General features: G+C 37.1%; 1 protein-coding gene across 1 annotated transcript in view; it reads left to right on the top strand.

The window, feature by feature from the left end:
• LOC150084815 (ERO1-like protein beta) overlaps window positions 1-21410 on the top strand; it is a 217396-nt gene that overhangs the window by 127444 nt on the left and 68542 nt on the right. Inside the window, exon 9 of the mRNA XM_090375563.1 lies at window positions 10772-10864. Coding sequence (XP_090231689.1) covers window positions 10772-10864 — 93 coding nt within the window. The remainder of the gene's footprint in view (window positions 1-10771; window positions 10865-21410) is intronic.

Here is a 21410-nt window from a genome sequence, read left to right as displayed (position 1 = left end):
CTTCTGTTATCTCAAAGACCTTCGTATTATTTACTCAAGTCAGTTTTTTCCTTTCTTTTCTTCTATATCAAGTGTGCATCTTACCATTCTGTGATCACTTCCAACATTTACCTTGTTCAGGAAGGTAACATCATTCACGATATATCTTCTGTTAGTTAGGATGAAGTAGATTTCATTAGTTGTTAATCCATTTGGGCTCTTCCATGTCCACTTTCTGTTCACCCTTTTCTTGAAAAAAGTGTTCATTACTGACAATCGTCGATTCTGCAAATTCCACAAGTCTTTCATCTCTTTCATTTCTTTCAACAATTCCAAAATTTCCTATAGTTCCCCCTTTCTGGACTGTTTTGTATCTTTCCAACCTTAGCATTGAAGGCCCCCATAATAATAGTGTAGTGGGTTTTCTGCTCATCTAGAAGACTCAATTTCGGTGTACATTTCTTCATCATCATGGCTTGATGTTGGTGCATAAATTATTATAACCTTTAGCTTATGCCTCTTTGAAATCCTGAGTAGAAGTCTTGACACTCTTGGTGATGTACTTTTGAATTCCAAAATGTTGTTTTTTATATTGTTATGAACCAGAAAGCCAACTCCACCTTTGCTCCTTTCACTGTTTCCATTGGTGTACAGCCGATTTCCACTTGATAAACTTATAAGTGATTCATTTCTTCTTCTTGTTTCAGCCAAACCGATGATATTCCAATTCCCACTTTCTAATTTCTTTTCCAGCTCTAATATCCTGTCTTCACCGTTGAGCAATTTTGCATTGTAACAGGCCAAGTTCTGTTTCCATGCATGGTAGCCTGGTCATATCCAGAGATTCTTAGCACTCTCTGCTTCCACTCGGATCTTCTCGTTGCCGTAAGAGGGGAAGTGAAAGCCGCTGGGGACTGAGGGCCATTTGTTTCGTTGTGCTGTCATGTGCTGGAGGGTTTGGCTTTTCCTCTTCATGCTGACCAGGCATCTTGAAGAGAACCACTCTTCATGTTCATTGCCACTTAAGTGGCGTAAAAGGGCTTACCATCGAGAAGGTGTACATGAGTGGATTTTTGGGAGGCAGGCCAACCGAACTTCTAAATCTTCTGAAATAGAAAGATATTGGATCCATCAGTGTTTTAGATTGAGTGTCTGATAACACACAGAATGCCTGTTCTCCTCTATATCACCTTTAAAATGAAAATAATTGCATCAGGGTGACTAACAGTTAGGGTGAGTGAGTTGAGGAATAATGGTTGAAGAATTTGATTTTTTGAGATTGTTTCAAAAATGGTTTAAAAAATTGTAGGCAAAAGTGAAATTTGTTATTTAGAATTGACATGTTTTTTGAAAGTGAACCAAGCAGGGCTCTCTTATTTTTTATGGATAAATATTTTGAAATTCTTTTAACCCTATCAGCAGCAAGTTTGCCGAATGTGTGTGGGCTTATGGCAGTGAGTTTTCTACAAAGACTTTGCTTGAGTTTTTTACATAAATGCTTTTGAATATAAATTGTTCTTATTTTCACTTACCCCTTAAGTACTGATGTGTTGTTTGACAGACTACTACTATATCGCTTTTAATTGATAAAACTTGAGATTCCATCTTAGCGTACTCTCAAATGGGAAGACAACAAACATGTTTCCTACGCATTAACAAAATAATCCAAATATTACCGAAATTATCCGAAATTGAAAAGTGAGTGTCATCTGAGAGACGAGACATCAGTGTAAGTGTAACTGTAGTCGCACGTACATACATGTATTGTTTAGTAGAATGAGTAGTAAAGCACCCTCTTCAAAGATTATTCAAAGGACTGTTTGTCCTTTTGATGATGATTTTGAAGAAATAGTATGAAGAGTGTGATAGTGATGCAAGTGAAACAGAAAGGGATGTTGATAATGATTTTGCAATTGAAAGTGAGCACAATACAGCTTCTGAATTATCAGAAGATGAGAGTGAAAGTGAAAATCCTGATCCAGAATTTTAGTTGTTGCTTGAAACAACTTGCAAGGCAAATGGTTGAACCATATATGAGAAGAAGGGAAGCAAATCCACATGCCTAGAGAAATAAAATTTTTGCACGTCTAATTCTGGGTATTGAAGATAGCTGTTTTAGATCCGGTTGATGAAGACTTTCTGGAAAAATGCAAAATCTGTTCAAGTTGTCCAAGTAAAAAAAGAAGAATGACAAAATACCTCTGTAATTCATATCAATGAATTAGCATTTGTAATTATTGTTAGTTGGTTCTTTATTTAGTGTTTTATGTTATATAATGCTTACTTAGCTTTTTTTTTCAACATATTAAAAAAAAACTTAATCCTTGTATTTGTTCATTTAGTTTTTATTTATTTTGTATTTTTGTATCTCATACTTAAGGGTTAATCACCCAATATTAGAGTGAAATTATTGTCAAAAATCAAATAAGAATTTAAAAAATCATTAAAACAACTCATTTGCTTTTTATTTTTATGCAGTAATATCATACTCTATTACTTGAAGGCCTCCGTAGCTGAGTGGTCAGGAGCGGGAGTGCAGTAGCACACACTCTTTGAGTAGACCGGGGTTCAAGCCCCTGACTGCTGAATACGGTCGATCTGCCAACCCGCACTGGACCAGCGTGGCAGATTATGGTCCATTTCCCTCAGCATGAATTATTGTTGCAGGCTTCCATCCTGCAGTGGGTTGATAATGGCTGCACTTTACTTTTTTTTTTTTTTACTATCACTTGATTCAATTTCATCAACTTTTGTGCATCTGAATTCCAGATTTTTTTTTTTTTTTTTTTTTTTTATGTTTAATTTCTGGCTAAGACTAAACTTTTTAGCTAAGACTAAAAATTTTATTCTCCTCTGATTTTCAAAACTGTTTTTGTTCTGTTTTCTATTAAAACTGAATCAACTATTAGGTGAAAACACATTACTGGAAAGTTTCAAGCCAATTTAGCATTAGCATTAGTAGAGGCATATGATGCAAGAAAGCAAGCTTATTCAGCATCAGCCAAAAAAAAAAAAAAAAAAAAACCCACTCCCATTTCACCCCTCCGTTCATTCGAAATACCTGTCCAGTTGAGCTTTAAATTTGTTTAGGCTATCAACTTCAACAACAAGTGATGGAAGTCGGTTCCACCAACCAACCACCCACTGGCCAAAGGCAAATTTCCGCACATCTATCCGACATCCGTCCTTCCTCAATTTGAATTTATGCCCTCTGAGGTGATTATTCTGAGCAAGATGAAGAATCCCATTGGCATTGAGCATGCTCAAACCATTCAAAGCCTTATACACCTCTATCAGATCACCTCGCCGGTGCCTAGTCTCCAGACTCTGTAATTTGCAAAACTTAAGCCTTTCTTCGTAAGAGCAACCCTTTGTTCCATTTACTAATCTTGTTGCCCTTCTCTGTACCCATTCCAGCAGCTCTACATCCTTCTTGAAATGAGGCCTCCAGACCTGTATACAGTACTCAAGATGTGGCCTAACCATTGCCTTATACAAGGGAATAATCACCTCCTTATCCCTGCTAGAAAAATTCCTGTATATCATTGACAAGACACCATGAGCTACTCTTGCAGCTCGTCTGCACTGCTCAGAGAACTTCATATCTGCCTGCACAATTACCCCCAGGTCCTTTTCATTCTCCACCACTGTCAGTGTAGTACCGCAGAGTTGATACGTTGCTCTGGGGTTACTGTTTCCCATATGTAGTACTTTACATTTGTCAATGTTAAACTTCATTTGCCACCTCTCAGCCCATCTGTTCAACCTTTCCAGATACTGTTGCAGCAGCATAGCGTCAGTAGTGTCCTTAACGACCCCGCCAACCTTTGTATCATCTGCAAACTTGGACATTAAACTTGATATCCCATCATCAATATCATTCATAAACACCGAAAACAACAACGGACCCAACACTGAACCTTGAGGAACTCCACTAATAACATTAGTCCACGTTGAGCAGTGTCCATTGATTACCACTCTCTGTCTTCTGCCACTCAACCATCCCCTTATCCATAGCAGCAATTTGCCTCCAATGCCACACTGCTCCAATTTGTGCAGCAGTCTTCCATGTGCAACAGTATCAAAAGCCTTTCTAAGATCCAAATATATAATATCAAAGTTATTCCCTGCATCCAGTTCTTTTGTGACTACATCATAGTATCCAATCAAATTGGTCAGTCAAGACCTGCCCTTAACAAAACCATTCTGCGTCTGAGCTATAACTGAATTCTTGTCTAGATGATCCTGCAGTGCTTCTTTAACCAGTGCCTCCATTAATTTACCTGGAACAGAAGTTAAACTAACAGGTCTATAATTACTTGTCAGCCTTTGATCCTCCTTTGTGAATTGGGGTTACATTTGCACATCTCCAGTCTATGGGTACCTCCCCTGAGTCCAAAGAAGCTCTCATAATTATGGCTAGGGGTTTGCATACTTCCTTTGCTGCCTCCTTTAATATAACTGGATAGATCCCATCCACCCCAGGTGCCTTTTTTATGTTTATCCTCAACAATCTCTCCTCCACTTTCCTCTCAGTTATTACAAAATCATCCAGCTGACTGCCAATGTTTACTTTACCTACATCATTCTCCTTCCTGAATAACTCCTCATGCGTGAATGTAGATGCAAAATACTCGTTTAGACTGTTAGCCACCTGAGCAGGATCCTCAACTGTTGAACCATCAATATCCAGTGGACCAATCTGATTCATCCCTTTCCTTCTCAAGTTCAAGTATGTAAAGAACTCTTTTCTGTTTTTCTTTGCATCCTTTGCCAATGATTTTTCGTAGTCTGCCTTTGCCTGCCTAATCTCCTTCGTGACTTGGTTACAGACCAACTTATATCTATCATAGGCTTCCATGTCACCCATTAATTTGTATGTATCCCATGCATTTTTCTTCTCTGCCACATGTCTCAATAGTTCATCTGACAACCATTTAGGCCTAAACCTTGAACAATATTTCTTAGTTGGTATGTAAAGCCTGGTAGCCTCCAAGATTAGTTCCTTGAATGCTTCCCATTTTGAGTTTGCTGTTGGTAACATCATCAGTTGGTCCCACTGCACAGAATTTAAATACTGTCTCAGACCATCATAGTCTCCTTTACGAAAACAAAAACCCTTCCCTTTACCTCTGATGGTAGTTACCTCCTTGAGTAAATCCCACTTCAACACACTGTGATCACTGCCACCTAGTGGTTCATTTATCTGCAGGTTCTTAATGCATGAAGAATCACTACTGATAATCAGATCAAGAGTATTGCTCCCTCTTGTTGCCTCACGAACATGCTGATGTAGAAAACAATCATCCAATAAATCCACAAAAGCCTTGCTAGTGTGCGAGTGACCAACCCACAAATTCCAGTCAATATCTGGGAAATTAAAATCCCCCATTATAAGCCTCTGATTTACTGGCCCACTCTATTTCCCTGTACCGTTTCTTATTATACTCATCAGAGTCATTAGGCCTATAGCACACTCCTACTCTCAATTTTGATCTCCCAATGCTTATGTCACACCAAACTGACTCGACACTGCACTATCTAGCGATGTCAACTGGCTTCACTTCCTTGGACTTTGTGTTTCTTAATTAATAGCATAACCCCTCCTCCCCTCCTGTCCTGTCTATCCTTTCTATACACATTGTATTCCCCAAATTCCAGTTCCGCATTACTTATATCTGTGTGACACCACGTCTCTGATATCCCAACAATATCTGCCTTTGATGTTTTGAGCAATACCTCAAATTCATCAAATTTATTTACCAAACTCCTAGCATTGGTGTACACGCAGGTATACATGCACCTGTTTCTATTCTTAGCTACCCTAACACAACCCATGTGTTTACTTGTACCGCAATGACTACCAGCAGTCTCTGAAATATCCTGCATCTTGTTTTTCAGACTTCTGCTCATTTCAATAGAAGCAGTGCAAGAATCACTTCCACCTCTGCCAGTGGCTACTGTTAATCTATTAGTCCATGTATCCCCCCCAACTAGCAGTTTTCCGACCGACCTAACACTGCCTCGACAGCATCAGCAAAAATTCTTGCACCCTTTCTATTTAAGTGTATCCCATCCCTGTAGAAGCAATCTCTCCTGTTAACAAGTACAGTCCAGGCTGAAAAAAATTCTACCCCTTGAGCCTTGCACAATCCCTCCAGGGCCAAATTGATCGACAAGGCTCTCATCATATACTCCCTCCTATCGTGTCTGGGCAGAATTGCAGACACTTTCAAGTTTATCCCTAATTCACGGCTTTTTTTCAACAGTGATCTGTACTTGCTAAGTAATTCCGCCGGTCTCCTACTCTTAATATCATTGGTGCCAACGTGTACAACTATATCACCTTTTGTGCCCTTAAAAGATGATATCCGCTCTACAACGTCATCAACCTTTGCCCCTGGCAGACATACCCTGGTCCTATTCCACCTATCCTTTTTACAAAGCGTGTTCCCCGTTTCCCTGACAATAGTCACTAACAACTACTAGTTCCTGTGGGACCAGCGCATTCTGCCTAGGGGGCTGCTTCTGTGTTGCCTGATGACCAAGTGCAAGCTCTGGCGTTGATGTGGGCAGCTGAGAGCTTGATGGGCCCCTCAATTTATTATTTGTTAATTTATATATTAACAAATATATTAAAGAGGTAGTTTATGCATGGGTATGGCCTTTCCATCATTTCTACTACCCAGGTAGTATGAAGGCATCATTTATTCATATCTCATATTGTGAACACCTTCACAACGAGTTGCCTAGGTAACTCGTGAAAGTGTTCACAATTATGAGAGGTGCCTTCTTAGCCAGGTAGGTAGGAGCAGCAGTGTGTAGCACACGCTTCTTGATTAGACTGGGGTTCGAGCCCGTGACCACCAAATACAGAGGATGCGGAAAGGTCAGGGAATGACCACCACATATTCCCGGAGCAATATGGCCTTAGTTGCTAATGCTCCTAAAAAAAAAAAACCCAAACAACCAAAACCACAATATGAGATATGAATAAACAATGCATTCAATACTACCTGGGTAGTAGAAATGATGGAAGGGCCATACTCATGCATAAACTACCTCTTTCATACTCTTATACATTCAGTCAAGAAATATATTATTTGAAACAAGCTTCAGAACCAGTGCCGAATAAGCATGTGCTTAGGGCACCAAGGGAAAGGGGCATCCGTTTTTTTTTCCCTAGCTATCATGCCAAATTTAATTCTTTCACTGTCACACGCTACTTCAGTTGGTTTTTTTTTTTTTTTTTTGTAATCATTCTTACCTGCCGTGTTAGACTTTTCTGTGCATTGTTAAAAAAAAAAAAAAAAGTTTTCTTCCAAAACAATCGCTCTTGTTGTGATACTGAAGGTTAAACAAATTTCACTCTCAATTTAGAGTATTTATTACAAATTTAAAATAGTAGGCTTTGCGAGTTTCATGTGTAATTGAAACTTTTATTCTTCTATAATTTTCAAACCCAAGATGAAACGTACTCAATTAAGTGGTGCAAAAAAGAGAAAACTGGCTAACAAAAGGCTTTGGTGGCCAAGACTAGAAAGCTGATTAATTTCTTCACAAAAGTTACACAACCTGATCTTCCAAATCAAAACAGATCCCTGCCATCAGAAGCTACTCATACTGTATCTGATTATGACAAGATTGAAGACGAACAAAGCTCCACACCTATCAGTACTGCTCAGTTAACTTCAAGGTCAGAACGTGAGGTGTCACAGGCTGGTTCAACTGGCACGAGTCTCACTACTGATCACACTTTGCCCATAAATTCTCTTGATATGTCTAGTGTAAATGTTGAGGCAAGTTGTTTTACAAGACTGTCTGAAGTTGAAAAGATTGCTAAAAATGAAAATCTACTGGACCAAGGTGAAAAGATGAAGTAAATAAAGCAAAAGATCTAGGGTTGTTGCAAGATTTTTCTGCTGATAATGTGGCTTATTGGATTGCTTGCAGACCCAGTGACTGTCAACACCACAATGGGCTACATGACAAATCTTGCTGAACTTTCAAAAGTGGCAAACAAACAAGATACTGTTCACAAAAACATTTCTTTGGGGTAAAAGACAATGGTGAGCAATAAAAGAGAGTGGTTATTGTTCATTATCAACAGGGTCAGTTTACTGCTTTTGTTTATAAACTTTTTGCTCCCAAATGTTCCTTGTGTTTTGTTGAAAGAGAAGGTCCAGTGACTGGCAAAATACTAGTGTAATTGCTCATCACAAAAAAAAAGTACTACTCACCGAGATGCTATGCTAACATACTTAACTCTCAGACAAGGTTTGGGCTTGCAAAAAGAGTTGGAAAAACAAACTAAACAAGAGTGCAGTTACTGGGAACATGTCTTGGAGCTTGTAATAACTGTTATTCGTACGTTAGTTGAACATGGCCTAGTTTTTTGAGGAACAGAAATTTTGTTTCGCTGCAGAATGGTAATTTTTTAGAGCTGCTTGAGCTCATAAGCCAGTTTGATCCATTTTTAGCAGGACACATTTTGAAATATGGAAATTCTGGAAAAGGAAATCCTTAGCTGTCCAAAACCACCTGTGAAGAGCTTATTGTACTAGTGGCTCAGAAGGTCCAAACGTTCATTGTTGACGAAGTTAATTCTTCTGGTTATTTTACCATGTCAGTTGATCCAACACCAGATCTATCACATATAGATAAGTTAAGTGTTGTACTTTGGTACTTAAAAGATAGGTAGCCTATTGAACGCTTTTTAATCTTTTTGTAACCAAACAACCATACTGGTGAGGAAATGACAAAGCAGGTATTGCAGTACTTACGTGAAGTTTGGAAACTAAATTTTTCAAAATGTAGGGGTCAGTCCTATGACAACGCTGCTAACACGTCTAGTCGTTATAAGGGGATGCAGAAAAAGATTTTAGAAGAATATAAGTTTTGCCATATGTGTCCTGTGAATCCCATTCACTAAATCTGGTAAGCCGAAGTGCTGATGACTGCTGTCAAGTGGCAGTTAATTTTTTCTCTACAGTGCATTTGCTCTATACATTTTTTTTCAGCCTCAACCAGCTGGTGGAAAATTCTTAAAGCTTGTCTTGAAAATGAACCTGTGTTAAAATCCCTCTCTAATACCAGATGGGAGGCATATGAAATGGCAACAGCAGCAACTTTGAAGTGTCTCTTTAAGATATTGGAAGCTTTAGTGTTTAGCTGAAGACCAGTGACAAAAGGGAGACACTAGAAGAGAAGCAGACAGTATTGCAAATAAGATGCAAGAGGTAGAATTTGTTTTCATGTTGATCATGTGAGATGAGATTTTGCAAAGTTTCATAGAGCAAGTCAAGTTCTGCAAAGTGAAGATGTGAATTTAAAAACATGTGCAGATCTGTATGAGTCACTAGCTGACCTACTATGCTCTTTAAGTGATGACTTTGGAAGACTTGAAGTTCTTGTAAATGAATACTACCAGATGTTGATTACAAGGCCATTCAAACTCTCAAACATATCAGAAAGAAGGTATGCAATGATGGAGATGCACCAGAAGTAGATCTGAATGCCAGAGATAAATTTCATATCACCACCTTTTACCCAATTATTGATAAACTAGAAACTGAGATGAGAAAAAGAGAAGCGTACAAAGAAATAGCAGACAAGTTTTCCTTTCTAAGTGATATGCCAAATAATGTCACTACATCTGCTGAAACTGAAAGGTACTCTCACTGCTCTCAAAAACTAATTGATGCTTAACCAGAAGACTTGCAAATAATCTCTGTGCTGAGCTTCAGCAGTTTCACACATATGTGTGCCATAAGTTCAGTGCTAAACTTAATAAAATAATTATAGAATACAAAATTGATTGCGTTTCCAAATGTAGATATTGCCTTGTATATTTTTTAACATTAATGGTTACAAATCGCACAGCTGAGCATTCATTTTCTCAACTAAAGCACATTAAAAATCCCAAGAGAACAGCTATGTGATGAGACAAATTGGATGCCTTGTCTCTGCTAAGTATAGAAGAAGATTTGTTACGCCAAATTAGTTTTGAGGACTTGATCAAAGACTTTGCAATTAAAAAATCTAGAAGAAAACAAATATAAACCTATAGGTAAATCTTTGCTTATATTTTTTACTGCTATTTAGTGTTTTTGTTAATAAAAAATAAAAAAAAAAACAAAAGTTTTTATTTAATATAGTTGTGGAGTCTTGCCTGGAAGAAAACTGAAAAAGGGTTATAAATTTTCAAACTCTTATTTCATATTCTGCACTTATTGAGTCTTAAATGTCTTTTAAGTTAAGCAATGGAGGAGCCGAGTGGGCACCGTCGTGCTGTGTTTAGGGCATTACTTGGCCTTAATCCAGCACTGTTCAAAACATATAGAATAAATACTCAGAGAACCAGCCCCAGGTCTATCAGCACCTTGTGCAAAAGTTTTTGGTGCCCTTCTCCAACTTCCTATTCGGAAGATTGCGACTTGAGATTTACAGCAAATCAGCGAATTTGCGGGGCATTTTGTGCCCCCTGAATTTTGGCACCCTGTGCAGCCACACTGCTTGATTGCCCCCTAAAGCTAGCCCTGGATACTCATCTGAACTCACATATGGAAAACATGTACATATTGCTGAAAGAGTTGAGGAACAAGATATGAAATATGAGAGAGATATGAAATTTTTAAACACCCCAAACTGCCTGTCAGAGCCTGACTTTTGCTGTGTCCCCCATCTTAAGTAAGATGCATTGTAGTTGTAAGAAAAATTTTGCAATAACTGTGTTCTTCAGATAATATTGTTTTAAATGCAATTGCTTAATATTTTTTATTTTGCATTTCAGCACTGTGTATAGAAAAGCGAGCCTTCTACAGAGCAGTGTCAGGTCTTCACAGTAGTATTAATATTCATCTCTGTGCACAATTCTTCAACAAAGGTAATTTGATGCACTTGTTAACTATTGTCAGCCATGTAATGATATTTACAACCTTGTAGCACATTTTCAGTGAAGCATGCATTAGCCAATAGCAAATCCATGAGTGGGTAAATAAGTTTAAGAATAATATTGAAAGTGTTGAGCATTCTTCTCAACCAGGGCAAGCACATCATGTTGTAATACCAAAATTCATAGTGGCAGTGGAAGAACTCATATGAGGAAACCATTATGTTATTATTGAAGAAATTATCATAGTGTGCAAGATTACTATTTGTTCAGTGCTTACTATAGTTAGCAAGGAGTTGTACTTTTATGTATGATTAGTGGATTCTCTCACTGTTTAACACCAAAACTGAAGGCATGATGACAAAATTCATTTTGTGTTTCCTAGTATGAGTACAAAAGACACCTTAAAACAGTAACTGAAGATGAATCCTGGATGCATAGTTTGGATAATAGTTTTATAGAAATAACATTTTATAGAAAATTTTGTTTTCTCCCATTTTCTTTGACTTCTGTGCTCTTCTGTCCCAATTTTCTTTAGTTTGAATGCTCCTGACCATGTCTTTTATTCATTAATTTATTTTGTCATTTGGTTAGTTAATTGATTTGAATTTGATTTATTTTTGTATTTCTTTTTTTAAATCTGTAGAGGGCAGTGGCCACATACTTTATGATTTGAGCTTGTTCTTATTTTTTGCATTCAGGATTGTATTGTATAGTGATATCTATTGGCATTTGGCTGAATTGCAGTCAATGACTGAAATACAATCACTTTTGGAGTTAATAGGTGTTTGAAAGGTGGTGCTTTTGAGTCTCCTGTTTTTTTTTTTTTTTTTTTTTTTTTAAGTTAAGTAGCACTCATGTTTTGGTGGTTGTGCAGGTGCATTTCCTTGGGTGGAGAGTCATGCTTGCACCACTGGAGTGTATTTCACTTTTTTTTTTTTTCCTTCTCTCTTTTATTTTATTGAGGTATTTTAGAATACACGTAGCAATATTGCACCTTCTTAAGAATTTGCTTATTTGTACCATTTACTTCTTTCATGGCATATAGTATTTCTTTTTTATAATAATTTTGTAGGTGTAACCTTGTTTGTCTAATTGTAATAAAGTAACTAACCATACAGAATTTTTTAATTTAAAATACTAAAAAAGAATGAGTGCATTGTTTATATTAACAAATATATTGAACAAAAAATAAAAATAAAATAAAATTGCTATTTTTTAAAAGAAAACAGCTTAAAGGAATTTGCTTTTTTCATAAAAATGAATTCCTTTAAACATTCATTTAACATCTTTATTCACTTGTATTGAAAACAACTGTATTTTCTCAGAATTTATTATATCCCTTCCAATACAAGGCCATTCAAACTCTCAAAAATATCAGAAAGAAGGTACACAATGATGGAGATGTGTTTGAGCAAAGCTTCAATATATCAGGACCCACAGCAGACCAGTGTTTTGATTGTAGTCTGTGGAATGGGATTTGTTTGTGAAAAAGGTTTTTCTGGTCTGCAAAATTCTTTCCATTATGAGCCCTACCTACCAGTCTGGTGCCTCCGTAGCCAAGTGGGCAGGAGCAGCAGTGCATAGCACACACTTCTTGATTAGACCAGGGTTCGAGCCCATGACCACCAAATACGGAGGATGCAGAAAGGTCAGGAAATGACCACCGCATATCCCCGGAGCAATATGGCCTTAGTTGCTAATGCTCCTAAAAAACCAAAAACAACCTACTAGCCTGCCAAACTTGAACTGTGTCATCAGTCTAGTACAGTATCAGTTTGAGGATACTGCTGCTATGCATATCATATATCACTGTACTACAGTAGACTTTCAAAATAACAGCACCTTCAGGGATTCGTGGTGCCGTTATTTCGATTTTTCCATTATCTAGAAAGTTTTATTTTTAATATATTTAATGCAGAAATAATGAGGCTAAATAAGAAGTAGAGAGATTAAGATTGCAACTTTATTAACTGCACATAAAAACATAAATATGTTGACGATCCAGTGTTATATTCTGCCATTAATACACTCCTGCTTACACCCCTTCTATTATATCAAGTTTAGTCTGTGCGGTAGCACAGTGGTATCATCACCATCTCCCCACACCAGGTGGAAAAGGCCCAAGTATTAATCTCGCTGATGATGCGAGGAACTTTTATAGGCTTTTTTCATTCCGTTAGTCGGTCTCGGGCGTAGATAGCAAGTCTCCCCCCCCATACACAGAAACTCGGTTTTTGTGTCCAGCAAAATACGCAAATTGACCAGAGAGAGCACAATTTACAGACAATACACATGGGTATATGAATTAACTTTCCGTGATATCTGCAGAATTCACTTTCAAAATGGCTAACATAAACAAATACAGTAATCACATGACTTTTTTTTTTCTCTTGTCACTGCAAGACATCTGCACTGTATGTAAACATCCGATCACAGTGTGCTGTTAGTTCGAATGTTCTGTTATTTGGGGTGCCATTATAGTATTTTTTTTTTTTTTTTTTTTTTGGATTTTGGATTTTGACAGTCTATTGTATTAAGACATATATTACTTAACATGCAGGGCTACAATACTTCCAGAAGCCTTGGACACATAGCAAGAAACCATTAGAAATGGCACAATCAACGAATAGTGAAGAAGAAATTTTCATACAAGAATTAAATGATGTATTAACAAGTTCTGAGAACAAAAACTCACCAGGAGAAGATGACATCAACGTGGAATTGTTCAAATATACTGATGATACTTTAAAATTAAGACTTAGAAACCTCTTGAACCAAATGTGGCATGGTGAAGCCCCACCAGAACCTTGGCAAAAAGCCATAGTCATTCCAATATATAAAAAAGGAAATTGCAATGACTGGGAAAATTACAGAGGAATAAGTCACCTTAATAATGGCTACAAAAGATTTGCAAAAATAACAAAAAACAAACTAGAGAGGTACTATAGTGATAAAATTGGAGAACAAAAATCAATTTAGGAAAGGAAGATCTTGTGCAGATGGATTTTTTTTACTCTGAAATTACTAATTGAAAAACACAAGGAGTTTAATAGACAAACATATATAGCATTTATTGATTTTAAGAAAGCCTTTGATTTCTTGGAAAGAGAAACATTTAGAAATACTAGCTGATGATGAAACTCATAACCAAATAATAGCTGTAATCTATAATATATATATATATATATATATAGACAGAATCAGTTGCAGTTAAATTGGGACTAATGCACCAATAAAACCCAACAACAAACAAACAGTTAAATTGGGAACAGAAATATCAAATTGGAAACCAATCAGTTCAATATATACATCAATGGCATTGTCAGACACTGGAGACTAACAATCCATGGAAGTATTACATCATAAAATGGTGTAATACTTCCATGTAATAATGGTGTAATACTTTGCTATATGCTGATGACCAAGTGCTCCTGGCCAATAACTAAGACAAGTTGCAATACTCTATAGACCCTATAAATCTTTTGCAAAAAATTTAACATGGAAATATCAACTACAAAAATTGTGGCTTTTCAAGGAAAGAAATGTCTGAAACAAAATTGGTTATACAATTCTTGAACAAGTAAATTGCTTTAAGTATCTTACCCTGACTTATGAAAAAGAAAATGATATTAGTAACAAAATTCAACACTATAACAGAGCACTTGGAATAATCAATCAAGGTCTCTGCAGTTTTGGATTTTTAATCCAACAAAACTGTGCAAAGACATACCAGAATAAAAATACACAAAACACTAGCCAGACCAATACTCATATACAGAAGTGAAGCCTGGGCCATCAAAAAACAAGATGAATGCAAAATCACTTCAGCTGAAATGAGATTTGTAACAGAAACTGCAGGATTTACAATGCTAGACCACATAAAAAAATGAGGACGTACTAGACAGACTAAAAATGACAATAGCCGAATACATCCAACAGTACAGACAGAAATAGCTAACAACATGTGAAAAAAAAATGGATAAAACCAGGATACATCTGTAGAGGAAGAAGCATAGCAGGAAGGCCAACCAAGAGATGGCTGGGGACCGTAACAGGCCACTAAGTCTATTACCTGATATGACAATGATTACTTGAAATAATAAAATCTTAATTAGTTCAGTGAAGTGAATGAGCCAAAATGTCAAATAGAAAGAAAAGTAGTAGTAGTAGCCCCACCTTTATCATGTCCAATTGACATTTTACCTATATGTCTGACATTCAAGCATGTCAGACATATAGGTAAAATGTCAAGCATATAGGGCATTTCTGTTGAACTTAAAGCATGTAATAATAATAATTAGCAGACTTAATGCCTTTTATAAACATTTCTTTTTATAAGAACTAAAAACATGCAGTTAGCTTTAGCAAGGCATATTATGCAAGAAAGCAAGCTTATATAGCATCAGTCAAAAAAAAAAAAAAAACACCCTCCCCATTTCACCCATCCATTCACTCCAAATGTTTGTCTAGTTCTGCCTTGAACTTGTTTTTAAGTTGCTTACCTCCACTACAACAGATGGAAGTTTGTTCCAACTATCAACCACCCACTGGCTAAAGGTGAATTTCTGCACACCTATTCTACAATTGTCTTTCCTCAATTTGAATTTATGCCCCCTCAGGTGAGTAATCTGAGCAAGAGGAAGAATCTCATTAGCATTGAGCTTGCTCAATCCATTCAAGGCCTCGTACACTTCAATTAGATCACTTTGCAGGTGCCTAGTCTGCAAAAGTTGCAATTTGCAGAACTTAAACCTTTCTTGGTAACACCAACCCTTTGTCCCACTCACCTTCGCAGGTGCCTAGTCTGCAAAAGTTGCAATTTGCAGAACTTAAGCCTTTCTTGGTAACACAAACCCTTTGTCCCACTCACCAATCTCATTGCCCTTCTCTGTACTTGTTCCAGCAGCTCTACATCTTTCCTAAAATGAAGCTTCCAAACCTGTATACAGTACTCAAAGTGTGGCCTGACCATTGTGTTATACAAGGGGATAATCACCCCTTATCCCTGTTAGCAAAATTCCTGTATATCATTGACAAAACACCATGAGCTACTCTTGCAGCCTTTTTTCACTGTTCAGAAAACTTTATATCTGACTGCACAATTACACCCCCAGGTTGTTTTCATTCTCCAGTACCCTGAGTGTAATACCACCCAGCATAGTATCCAATGAAATTTGTCAGACAAGACTTCTTAACAAACCCATGCTGTGTCTTAACTATAACTGCAGTCTTATCTAGATGATCCTGCATCGCTTCCTTAACCAGTGACTCCATTATTTTCCCTGGAACAGAAGTTAGACCAACAGAGCTGTAATTATCCGTGTCGCCCTTTGATCCTCCTTTATGAATTGGGGACACATTTTCACTTCTCCAGTCCATGGCGATCTCTCCTGAGTCCACGGAAGCTTTTATAATAATGGCTAAGGGTTTGCTAACTTCCTTTGCTGCCTCCTTTAATATAACTGGATAGATTCCATCCACCCCAGGTGCCTTCCTTATGTTTAACTTCAACAATTTCTCCTCCAATTTGCCCTTAGTTATTACAAAATCAGTTAGCTCTCTGTCAGATTTTGATGAACTTCTGGCATTCCCATTCTAACTCCATCTGTGAATGTAGATGCAAAATACTCATTCAGTTAATCAGCTAGCTGAGCATGATCGTCAATAGTCAAACCATCTATGTTAAGTGGACCAATATATTCATCCCTTTCCCATCTAGAGCAAAGACTTCTCTACATAAGTAAACAGAAAAGACTTCCTTTAAGTAAAGAAGTCTTTGCTGTTTTTCTTTGCATCTTTTTTCAAAGATTTCTTGTAATCTGCCTTTGCCTGCCTAACCTTATCTGTGACTTGATTATAGACTAGCTTATATCTGCCATAGGCTTCTGTGTTGTCTAATAATTTATATGCATCCCATGCATTTTTCTTCTCTGCCACGAGCCACATTAATTTCTCTGATATCCATTTAGGCCTAAACCTTGAATAGTATTTCTTAGTTGGTATGTAAAGCCTAGTAATTTCAAGATTAATTCTTTGAATGCCTCCCATTTAGAATTCACAGTTGGTAACATCATCAGTTGATCCCACAGCATAGAATTTAAAAACTCTCTGAAATGACTGTAGTCACCTTTACGAAAGTAAAAACTGTTCCCCTTACCCCCGATGGTAGTTACATCTTTAAGTAAATCCCACATCAGTACACTGATCACTGCCATCTAGTGGTTCCTTTATCTGCAGATTCTTAACACATGAAGAATCACTGCTGATAATCAAATCAAGAGTTACTCCCTCTGGTTGCTTCTTGAACATGTTGCTGTAGAAAACAGTCATCCAGTAAATACACAAAACTCGGTCTGAATTTTGCAAATTGGTTAACTATTTTCACTTATAAAGAAACTGAATTTGAGTCACCAAGGAATATGTCCATTTTAATTTATGCAATAAATTAAATGTTTAAAAAAAAGCTTAAAATCTAGAAATGGATAAAGAAAATATTTTTCAAAGTTCCCTTCATTTTCAGATTTTGTGAGTTCGGTAGACTTGGATATTATAATTGTGACGAGTGCGTTTGAATGCTAAAAGTGCCTTCTTTAAGGTTTGACTACTAGTACTAGCCGTCAAAAGACATGATGTTAGGAAATTAGTAGATAGTAAATATACTCCTGGATCAAGAAAATTACAAGTTGAATTCAATCAATCTTTAATTCGATGAACATGACTGAATTTTAGGCAAAAGTAAAAGCAGAATACCTGGGACTTCATGAAAAAGCATTGTGATTTCTTTTTGCTTTCTCAACCACATACTTGTTAGAAACAACTTTGTTAGTCATGAGAATAATAAAATTTAAAAAAATAAAAAGAAAACTATCAGCTGGTTCCTAATCCCACACTTGCAGTTCTATTGCTTAACTCAAAGGATCAAAAAATTACTGAATGAGAATAAAACTGATTACCTCTGTATTTATATTATTGATTATATTGTTATACTTATTTAATTTTTAAAATGTATAATTTCTATTGCTTTGTGCTATTTTGGTAAAAGATATATATATATATATATATATATATATATTTTTAGTTTGTCTTAAAACTATCCTGGAGCAAGTTGCAAGCTACTGTTAAATTTGAAAGGGTCTGCAATTCTGTCCAGACACAATAGGAGAGAGTACAAGAGTCTAGTCAATCAATTTGGCCCTGAAGAGATTGTGCAAGGCTCATGGGATATAATTTTTCTCAGTGTGGTCTTGCTTGTTAACAGAAGGGATTGCTTCTACAGGGATGGGATACACTTAAATAGAAAGGGCGCAAGAATATTTGCTAATGCTATCAAAGCAGTGTTGGTTTTATGTGGAATGCTGCTAACTTGGGGGGAATACCCAGAATAATAGATTAGCAATAACTGCAGGCAGAAGTGAAAGTGATTCTTGCACTGCTTCTATTGGAAAATGCAGCAGCCTGGAAAGCAAGGTACTGGGGATTTCAAGGCCTGATGTTTCTATCATGGAACAAGGAAATACATGGACTGTGTTAGGGTAACTAAGAGCAAGGACAGATGCATATTTACTTTCATGTATACTTATACTAAGAGGATAGTAAATTTGATGGATTTGAAGTGCTGGTCAATTCATCAAATGCAGACATTGTGGGGGTGTTAGAGACATGGCGTCACCCAGATATAAGGAATTCAGAATATGAATATGGGAAGTACAGGGTGCACAGAAAGGAAACACAGGACAGGAGTGGGGGTGAGGTCATGCTCTTAGTTAAGAAGCATATTAAATCTAAGGCAGTGCATCCAGTCAACATTAATGGCCAGTGTAATGTTGAGTCAGTCTGGTGTGACATAGGCACTGGGGAAAAAAAAATGAGAGTAGGAATATGTTATAGGCTGAATTGACTGTGATGAGTTGAACAAATAGCTGTGTAGAGAAATAATGGGCCAGTAAATCAGAATCTTATAATGAGGGATTTTAATTTTCCAGATATTTACTGAATCTTGTGTATTGGTCACTCACACACTAGCAAGACTTTTTATGGATTTATTGGATGACTGTTTTCTAGAGCAGCATGTTAGAGGCAACGAGAGAGAGAGAGAGAGCGAGAGCGCACAATGCTGTTGCTCTGAATATCAGCAATGATTCTTCATGCTTTAAGAATCTGCAGAGAAAAGAAGTACTAGGTGTCAGTGATTAGTGTATTGATGTGGGATTTACTTAAAGATGTAACTATCATCAAGTGTAAGGGGAAATATTTTTGCTTTCATAAAGGAGACTACAGTGGTCTCGGACAGTTTTTAAATTCCATGCAATGGGACCAACTAATGTTACCAACAACAAATTCTAAATGGGAAGCATTGAGGGAAATAATCATAGAAGTTACTAGGCTTTTCATACCAATTAAGAAATACAGTTCAAGGCTTAGACTTAAATGGATGTCAGATGAACTATTGAGACATGTAGCAGAGTAGAAAATGTGTGGGATGCACATAAATTATCAGGTGATACAGAAGCCCCTTGTAGACAGAACCCAGTCTGAAATCAAGTCACAAAGGAGGTTAGGTAAGCTGAGGCAGATTGTGAGAAGTCTCTGGCAGATAATGTCAAGAAAAGCAGTAAAGACTGACTTATTTAATTATATTAATAGTAGAAGGAAGGGGCTGAATCACATTGGTCTACTTAGTGTCACTGGTTTAACTGTAGATGATCCTGCTTAGGTTGCTGACAGGCTGCAGGCTGCATAGGCATTTTGCATCTACATTCACACATGAAGAATTCTTTAGAGAGGGAATGCCAGATGTTTATTAAACTCTAACAGGAAGCTAAACAATTTTGTAATAACTGAGAGAAAGTGGAAGAGAAATTGTTGACGTTAAACATACGAAGGCACCTGTGGTGTATCGGATTTATCCAATTATATTAAGAGAGGCAGCAAAGGAGGTGAGCAAACCCTTAGATTATGAGAACATCCTTGGAGTCAGTGAAGGTCCCTGTGGACTGGAGAGGTGCAAATGTATCCTCAATTCACAAATGGGGTTTGAGGGTGACACGAGTAATTACCTACCTGTTAGCTTACTTCTGTTGCAGGAAAAAACACTGGAGTCACTGGTTAAAGAAGTAATGCAGAACCATCTAGACAGGAGTGTCTAGATAGTCCTGCATAAACTTTAGCACAGCATGGGAGATCTTGGGGTAAGGGGAGATCTTGTCTGACCAATTTGGTACTATGATGCAGTGACAAAGGAACTGGATGCAAAAAATAATTTTGATATCATATATTTGGATTTTAGCAAATGTTTCGATAATGTTGCATATAAGACTGCTGTAACTGGAACAGTGTGGCATTAAAGGCAAGTTACTGCTATTGATAAAAGATTGGTTGAGTGGGAGAAGACAAAATGGTTATCAGTGGACACTGCTTTGTGGAAGAATGTTATTAATTGTGTTCACACAGTTCAGTGCTGAGCCCATTGTTGTTTTCTGTATTTATTAATGATATTGATGCAGGTGTATCAGGTGTAATGTCTAAATTTGTACATAATACAAATATTGGCAGTGTGGTTAATGACAGTAATGAAGGTATGCTGCTGCTGCAACAAGATCTAGAAAAATTAGGCAGATGGGATGAGAAATGACAATTGAAATTTAACATTGACAAATGCAAGGTGCTGTGTATGGGTAGCAGTAATCCCAGAGTAATGTGTCAACTGTGTGGTACTACACTCAGGACAGTGGAAAATGAAAAGGACCTGGGAGTAATTATGCAGTCAGATATAAACTTCTCTGAGCAGTGTAGACAGGCTGCCAGCTCATGGGATTTTTTTTGTCAATGATATTCAGGAAGTACTACATATACAGATCTGGAGGCCTCATATTAGAAAGGATATAGAGCTGTTGGAGCAGGTACAGAGAAGGGCAACAAGAACAAAGGGGTGCTATTACCAAGAAAGGCTTTGGTTCTGCAAGCTGCAGCATCTGGAGACTAGGCACTTGTGAGGTGATCTGATTGAGATGGTTAAGTATTTGAATGGCTTGAGCAAACTCAGTGCTGTTGGGATTCTTCCTCTTGCTCAGCCTATGTGTATGGGGGGCTTAAATTCAAATTGAGGAAGAATGTTTGCAGAATAGATGTGTGGAAGTTTTCTTTCAGCCAATGGTTCATTGATTGATGGGACAAGCATCCATCCATCATTGTGGAAGTGGATAGTTTGAATAAATTTAAGGAAAAACTGGACCAATTATTGGAGGGTATGGATGGCGAATTTTTTTTTTGGCTGATGCTATATAAACTTTCTTGCATCATTTGCCACTACTAATAGCATTAGCATTAGCATTAGTAGAGGCATTTGATGCAAGAAAGCAAGCTTATGCAGCATCAGCCAAAAAAAAAAAGTAACATAAATAAATAAAAATAACCACTTCCACTTCACCCCTCTGTTCGTTCGAAATACCTGTCCAGCTGAGCCTTAAACTTATTTAGGCTATCAACTTCCACGACAAGGGATGGAAGTCTGTTCCACCCACCAACCACCCGCTGGCTA

Source organism: Mastigoproctus giganteus, chromosome 6, assembly GCF_048544385.1.
Source record: "Mastigoproctus giganteus isolate SK-2022 chromosome 6, ASM4854438v1, whole genome shotgun sequence".
NCBI classification, from domain to species: domain Eukaryota; kingdom Metazoa; phylum Arthropoda; class Arachnida; order Uropygi; family Thelyphonidae; genus Mastigoproctus; species Mastigoproctus giganteus.
This window is presented reverse-complemented; position numbering and strand designations above follow the sequence as displayed.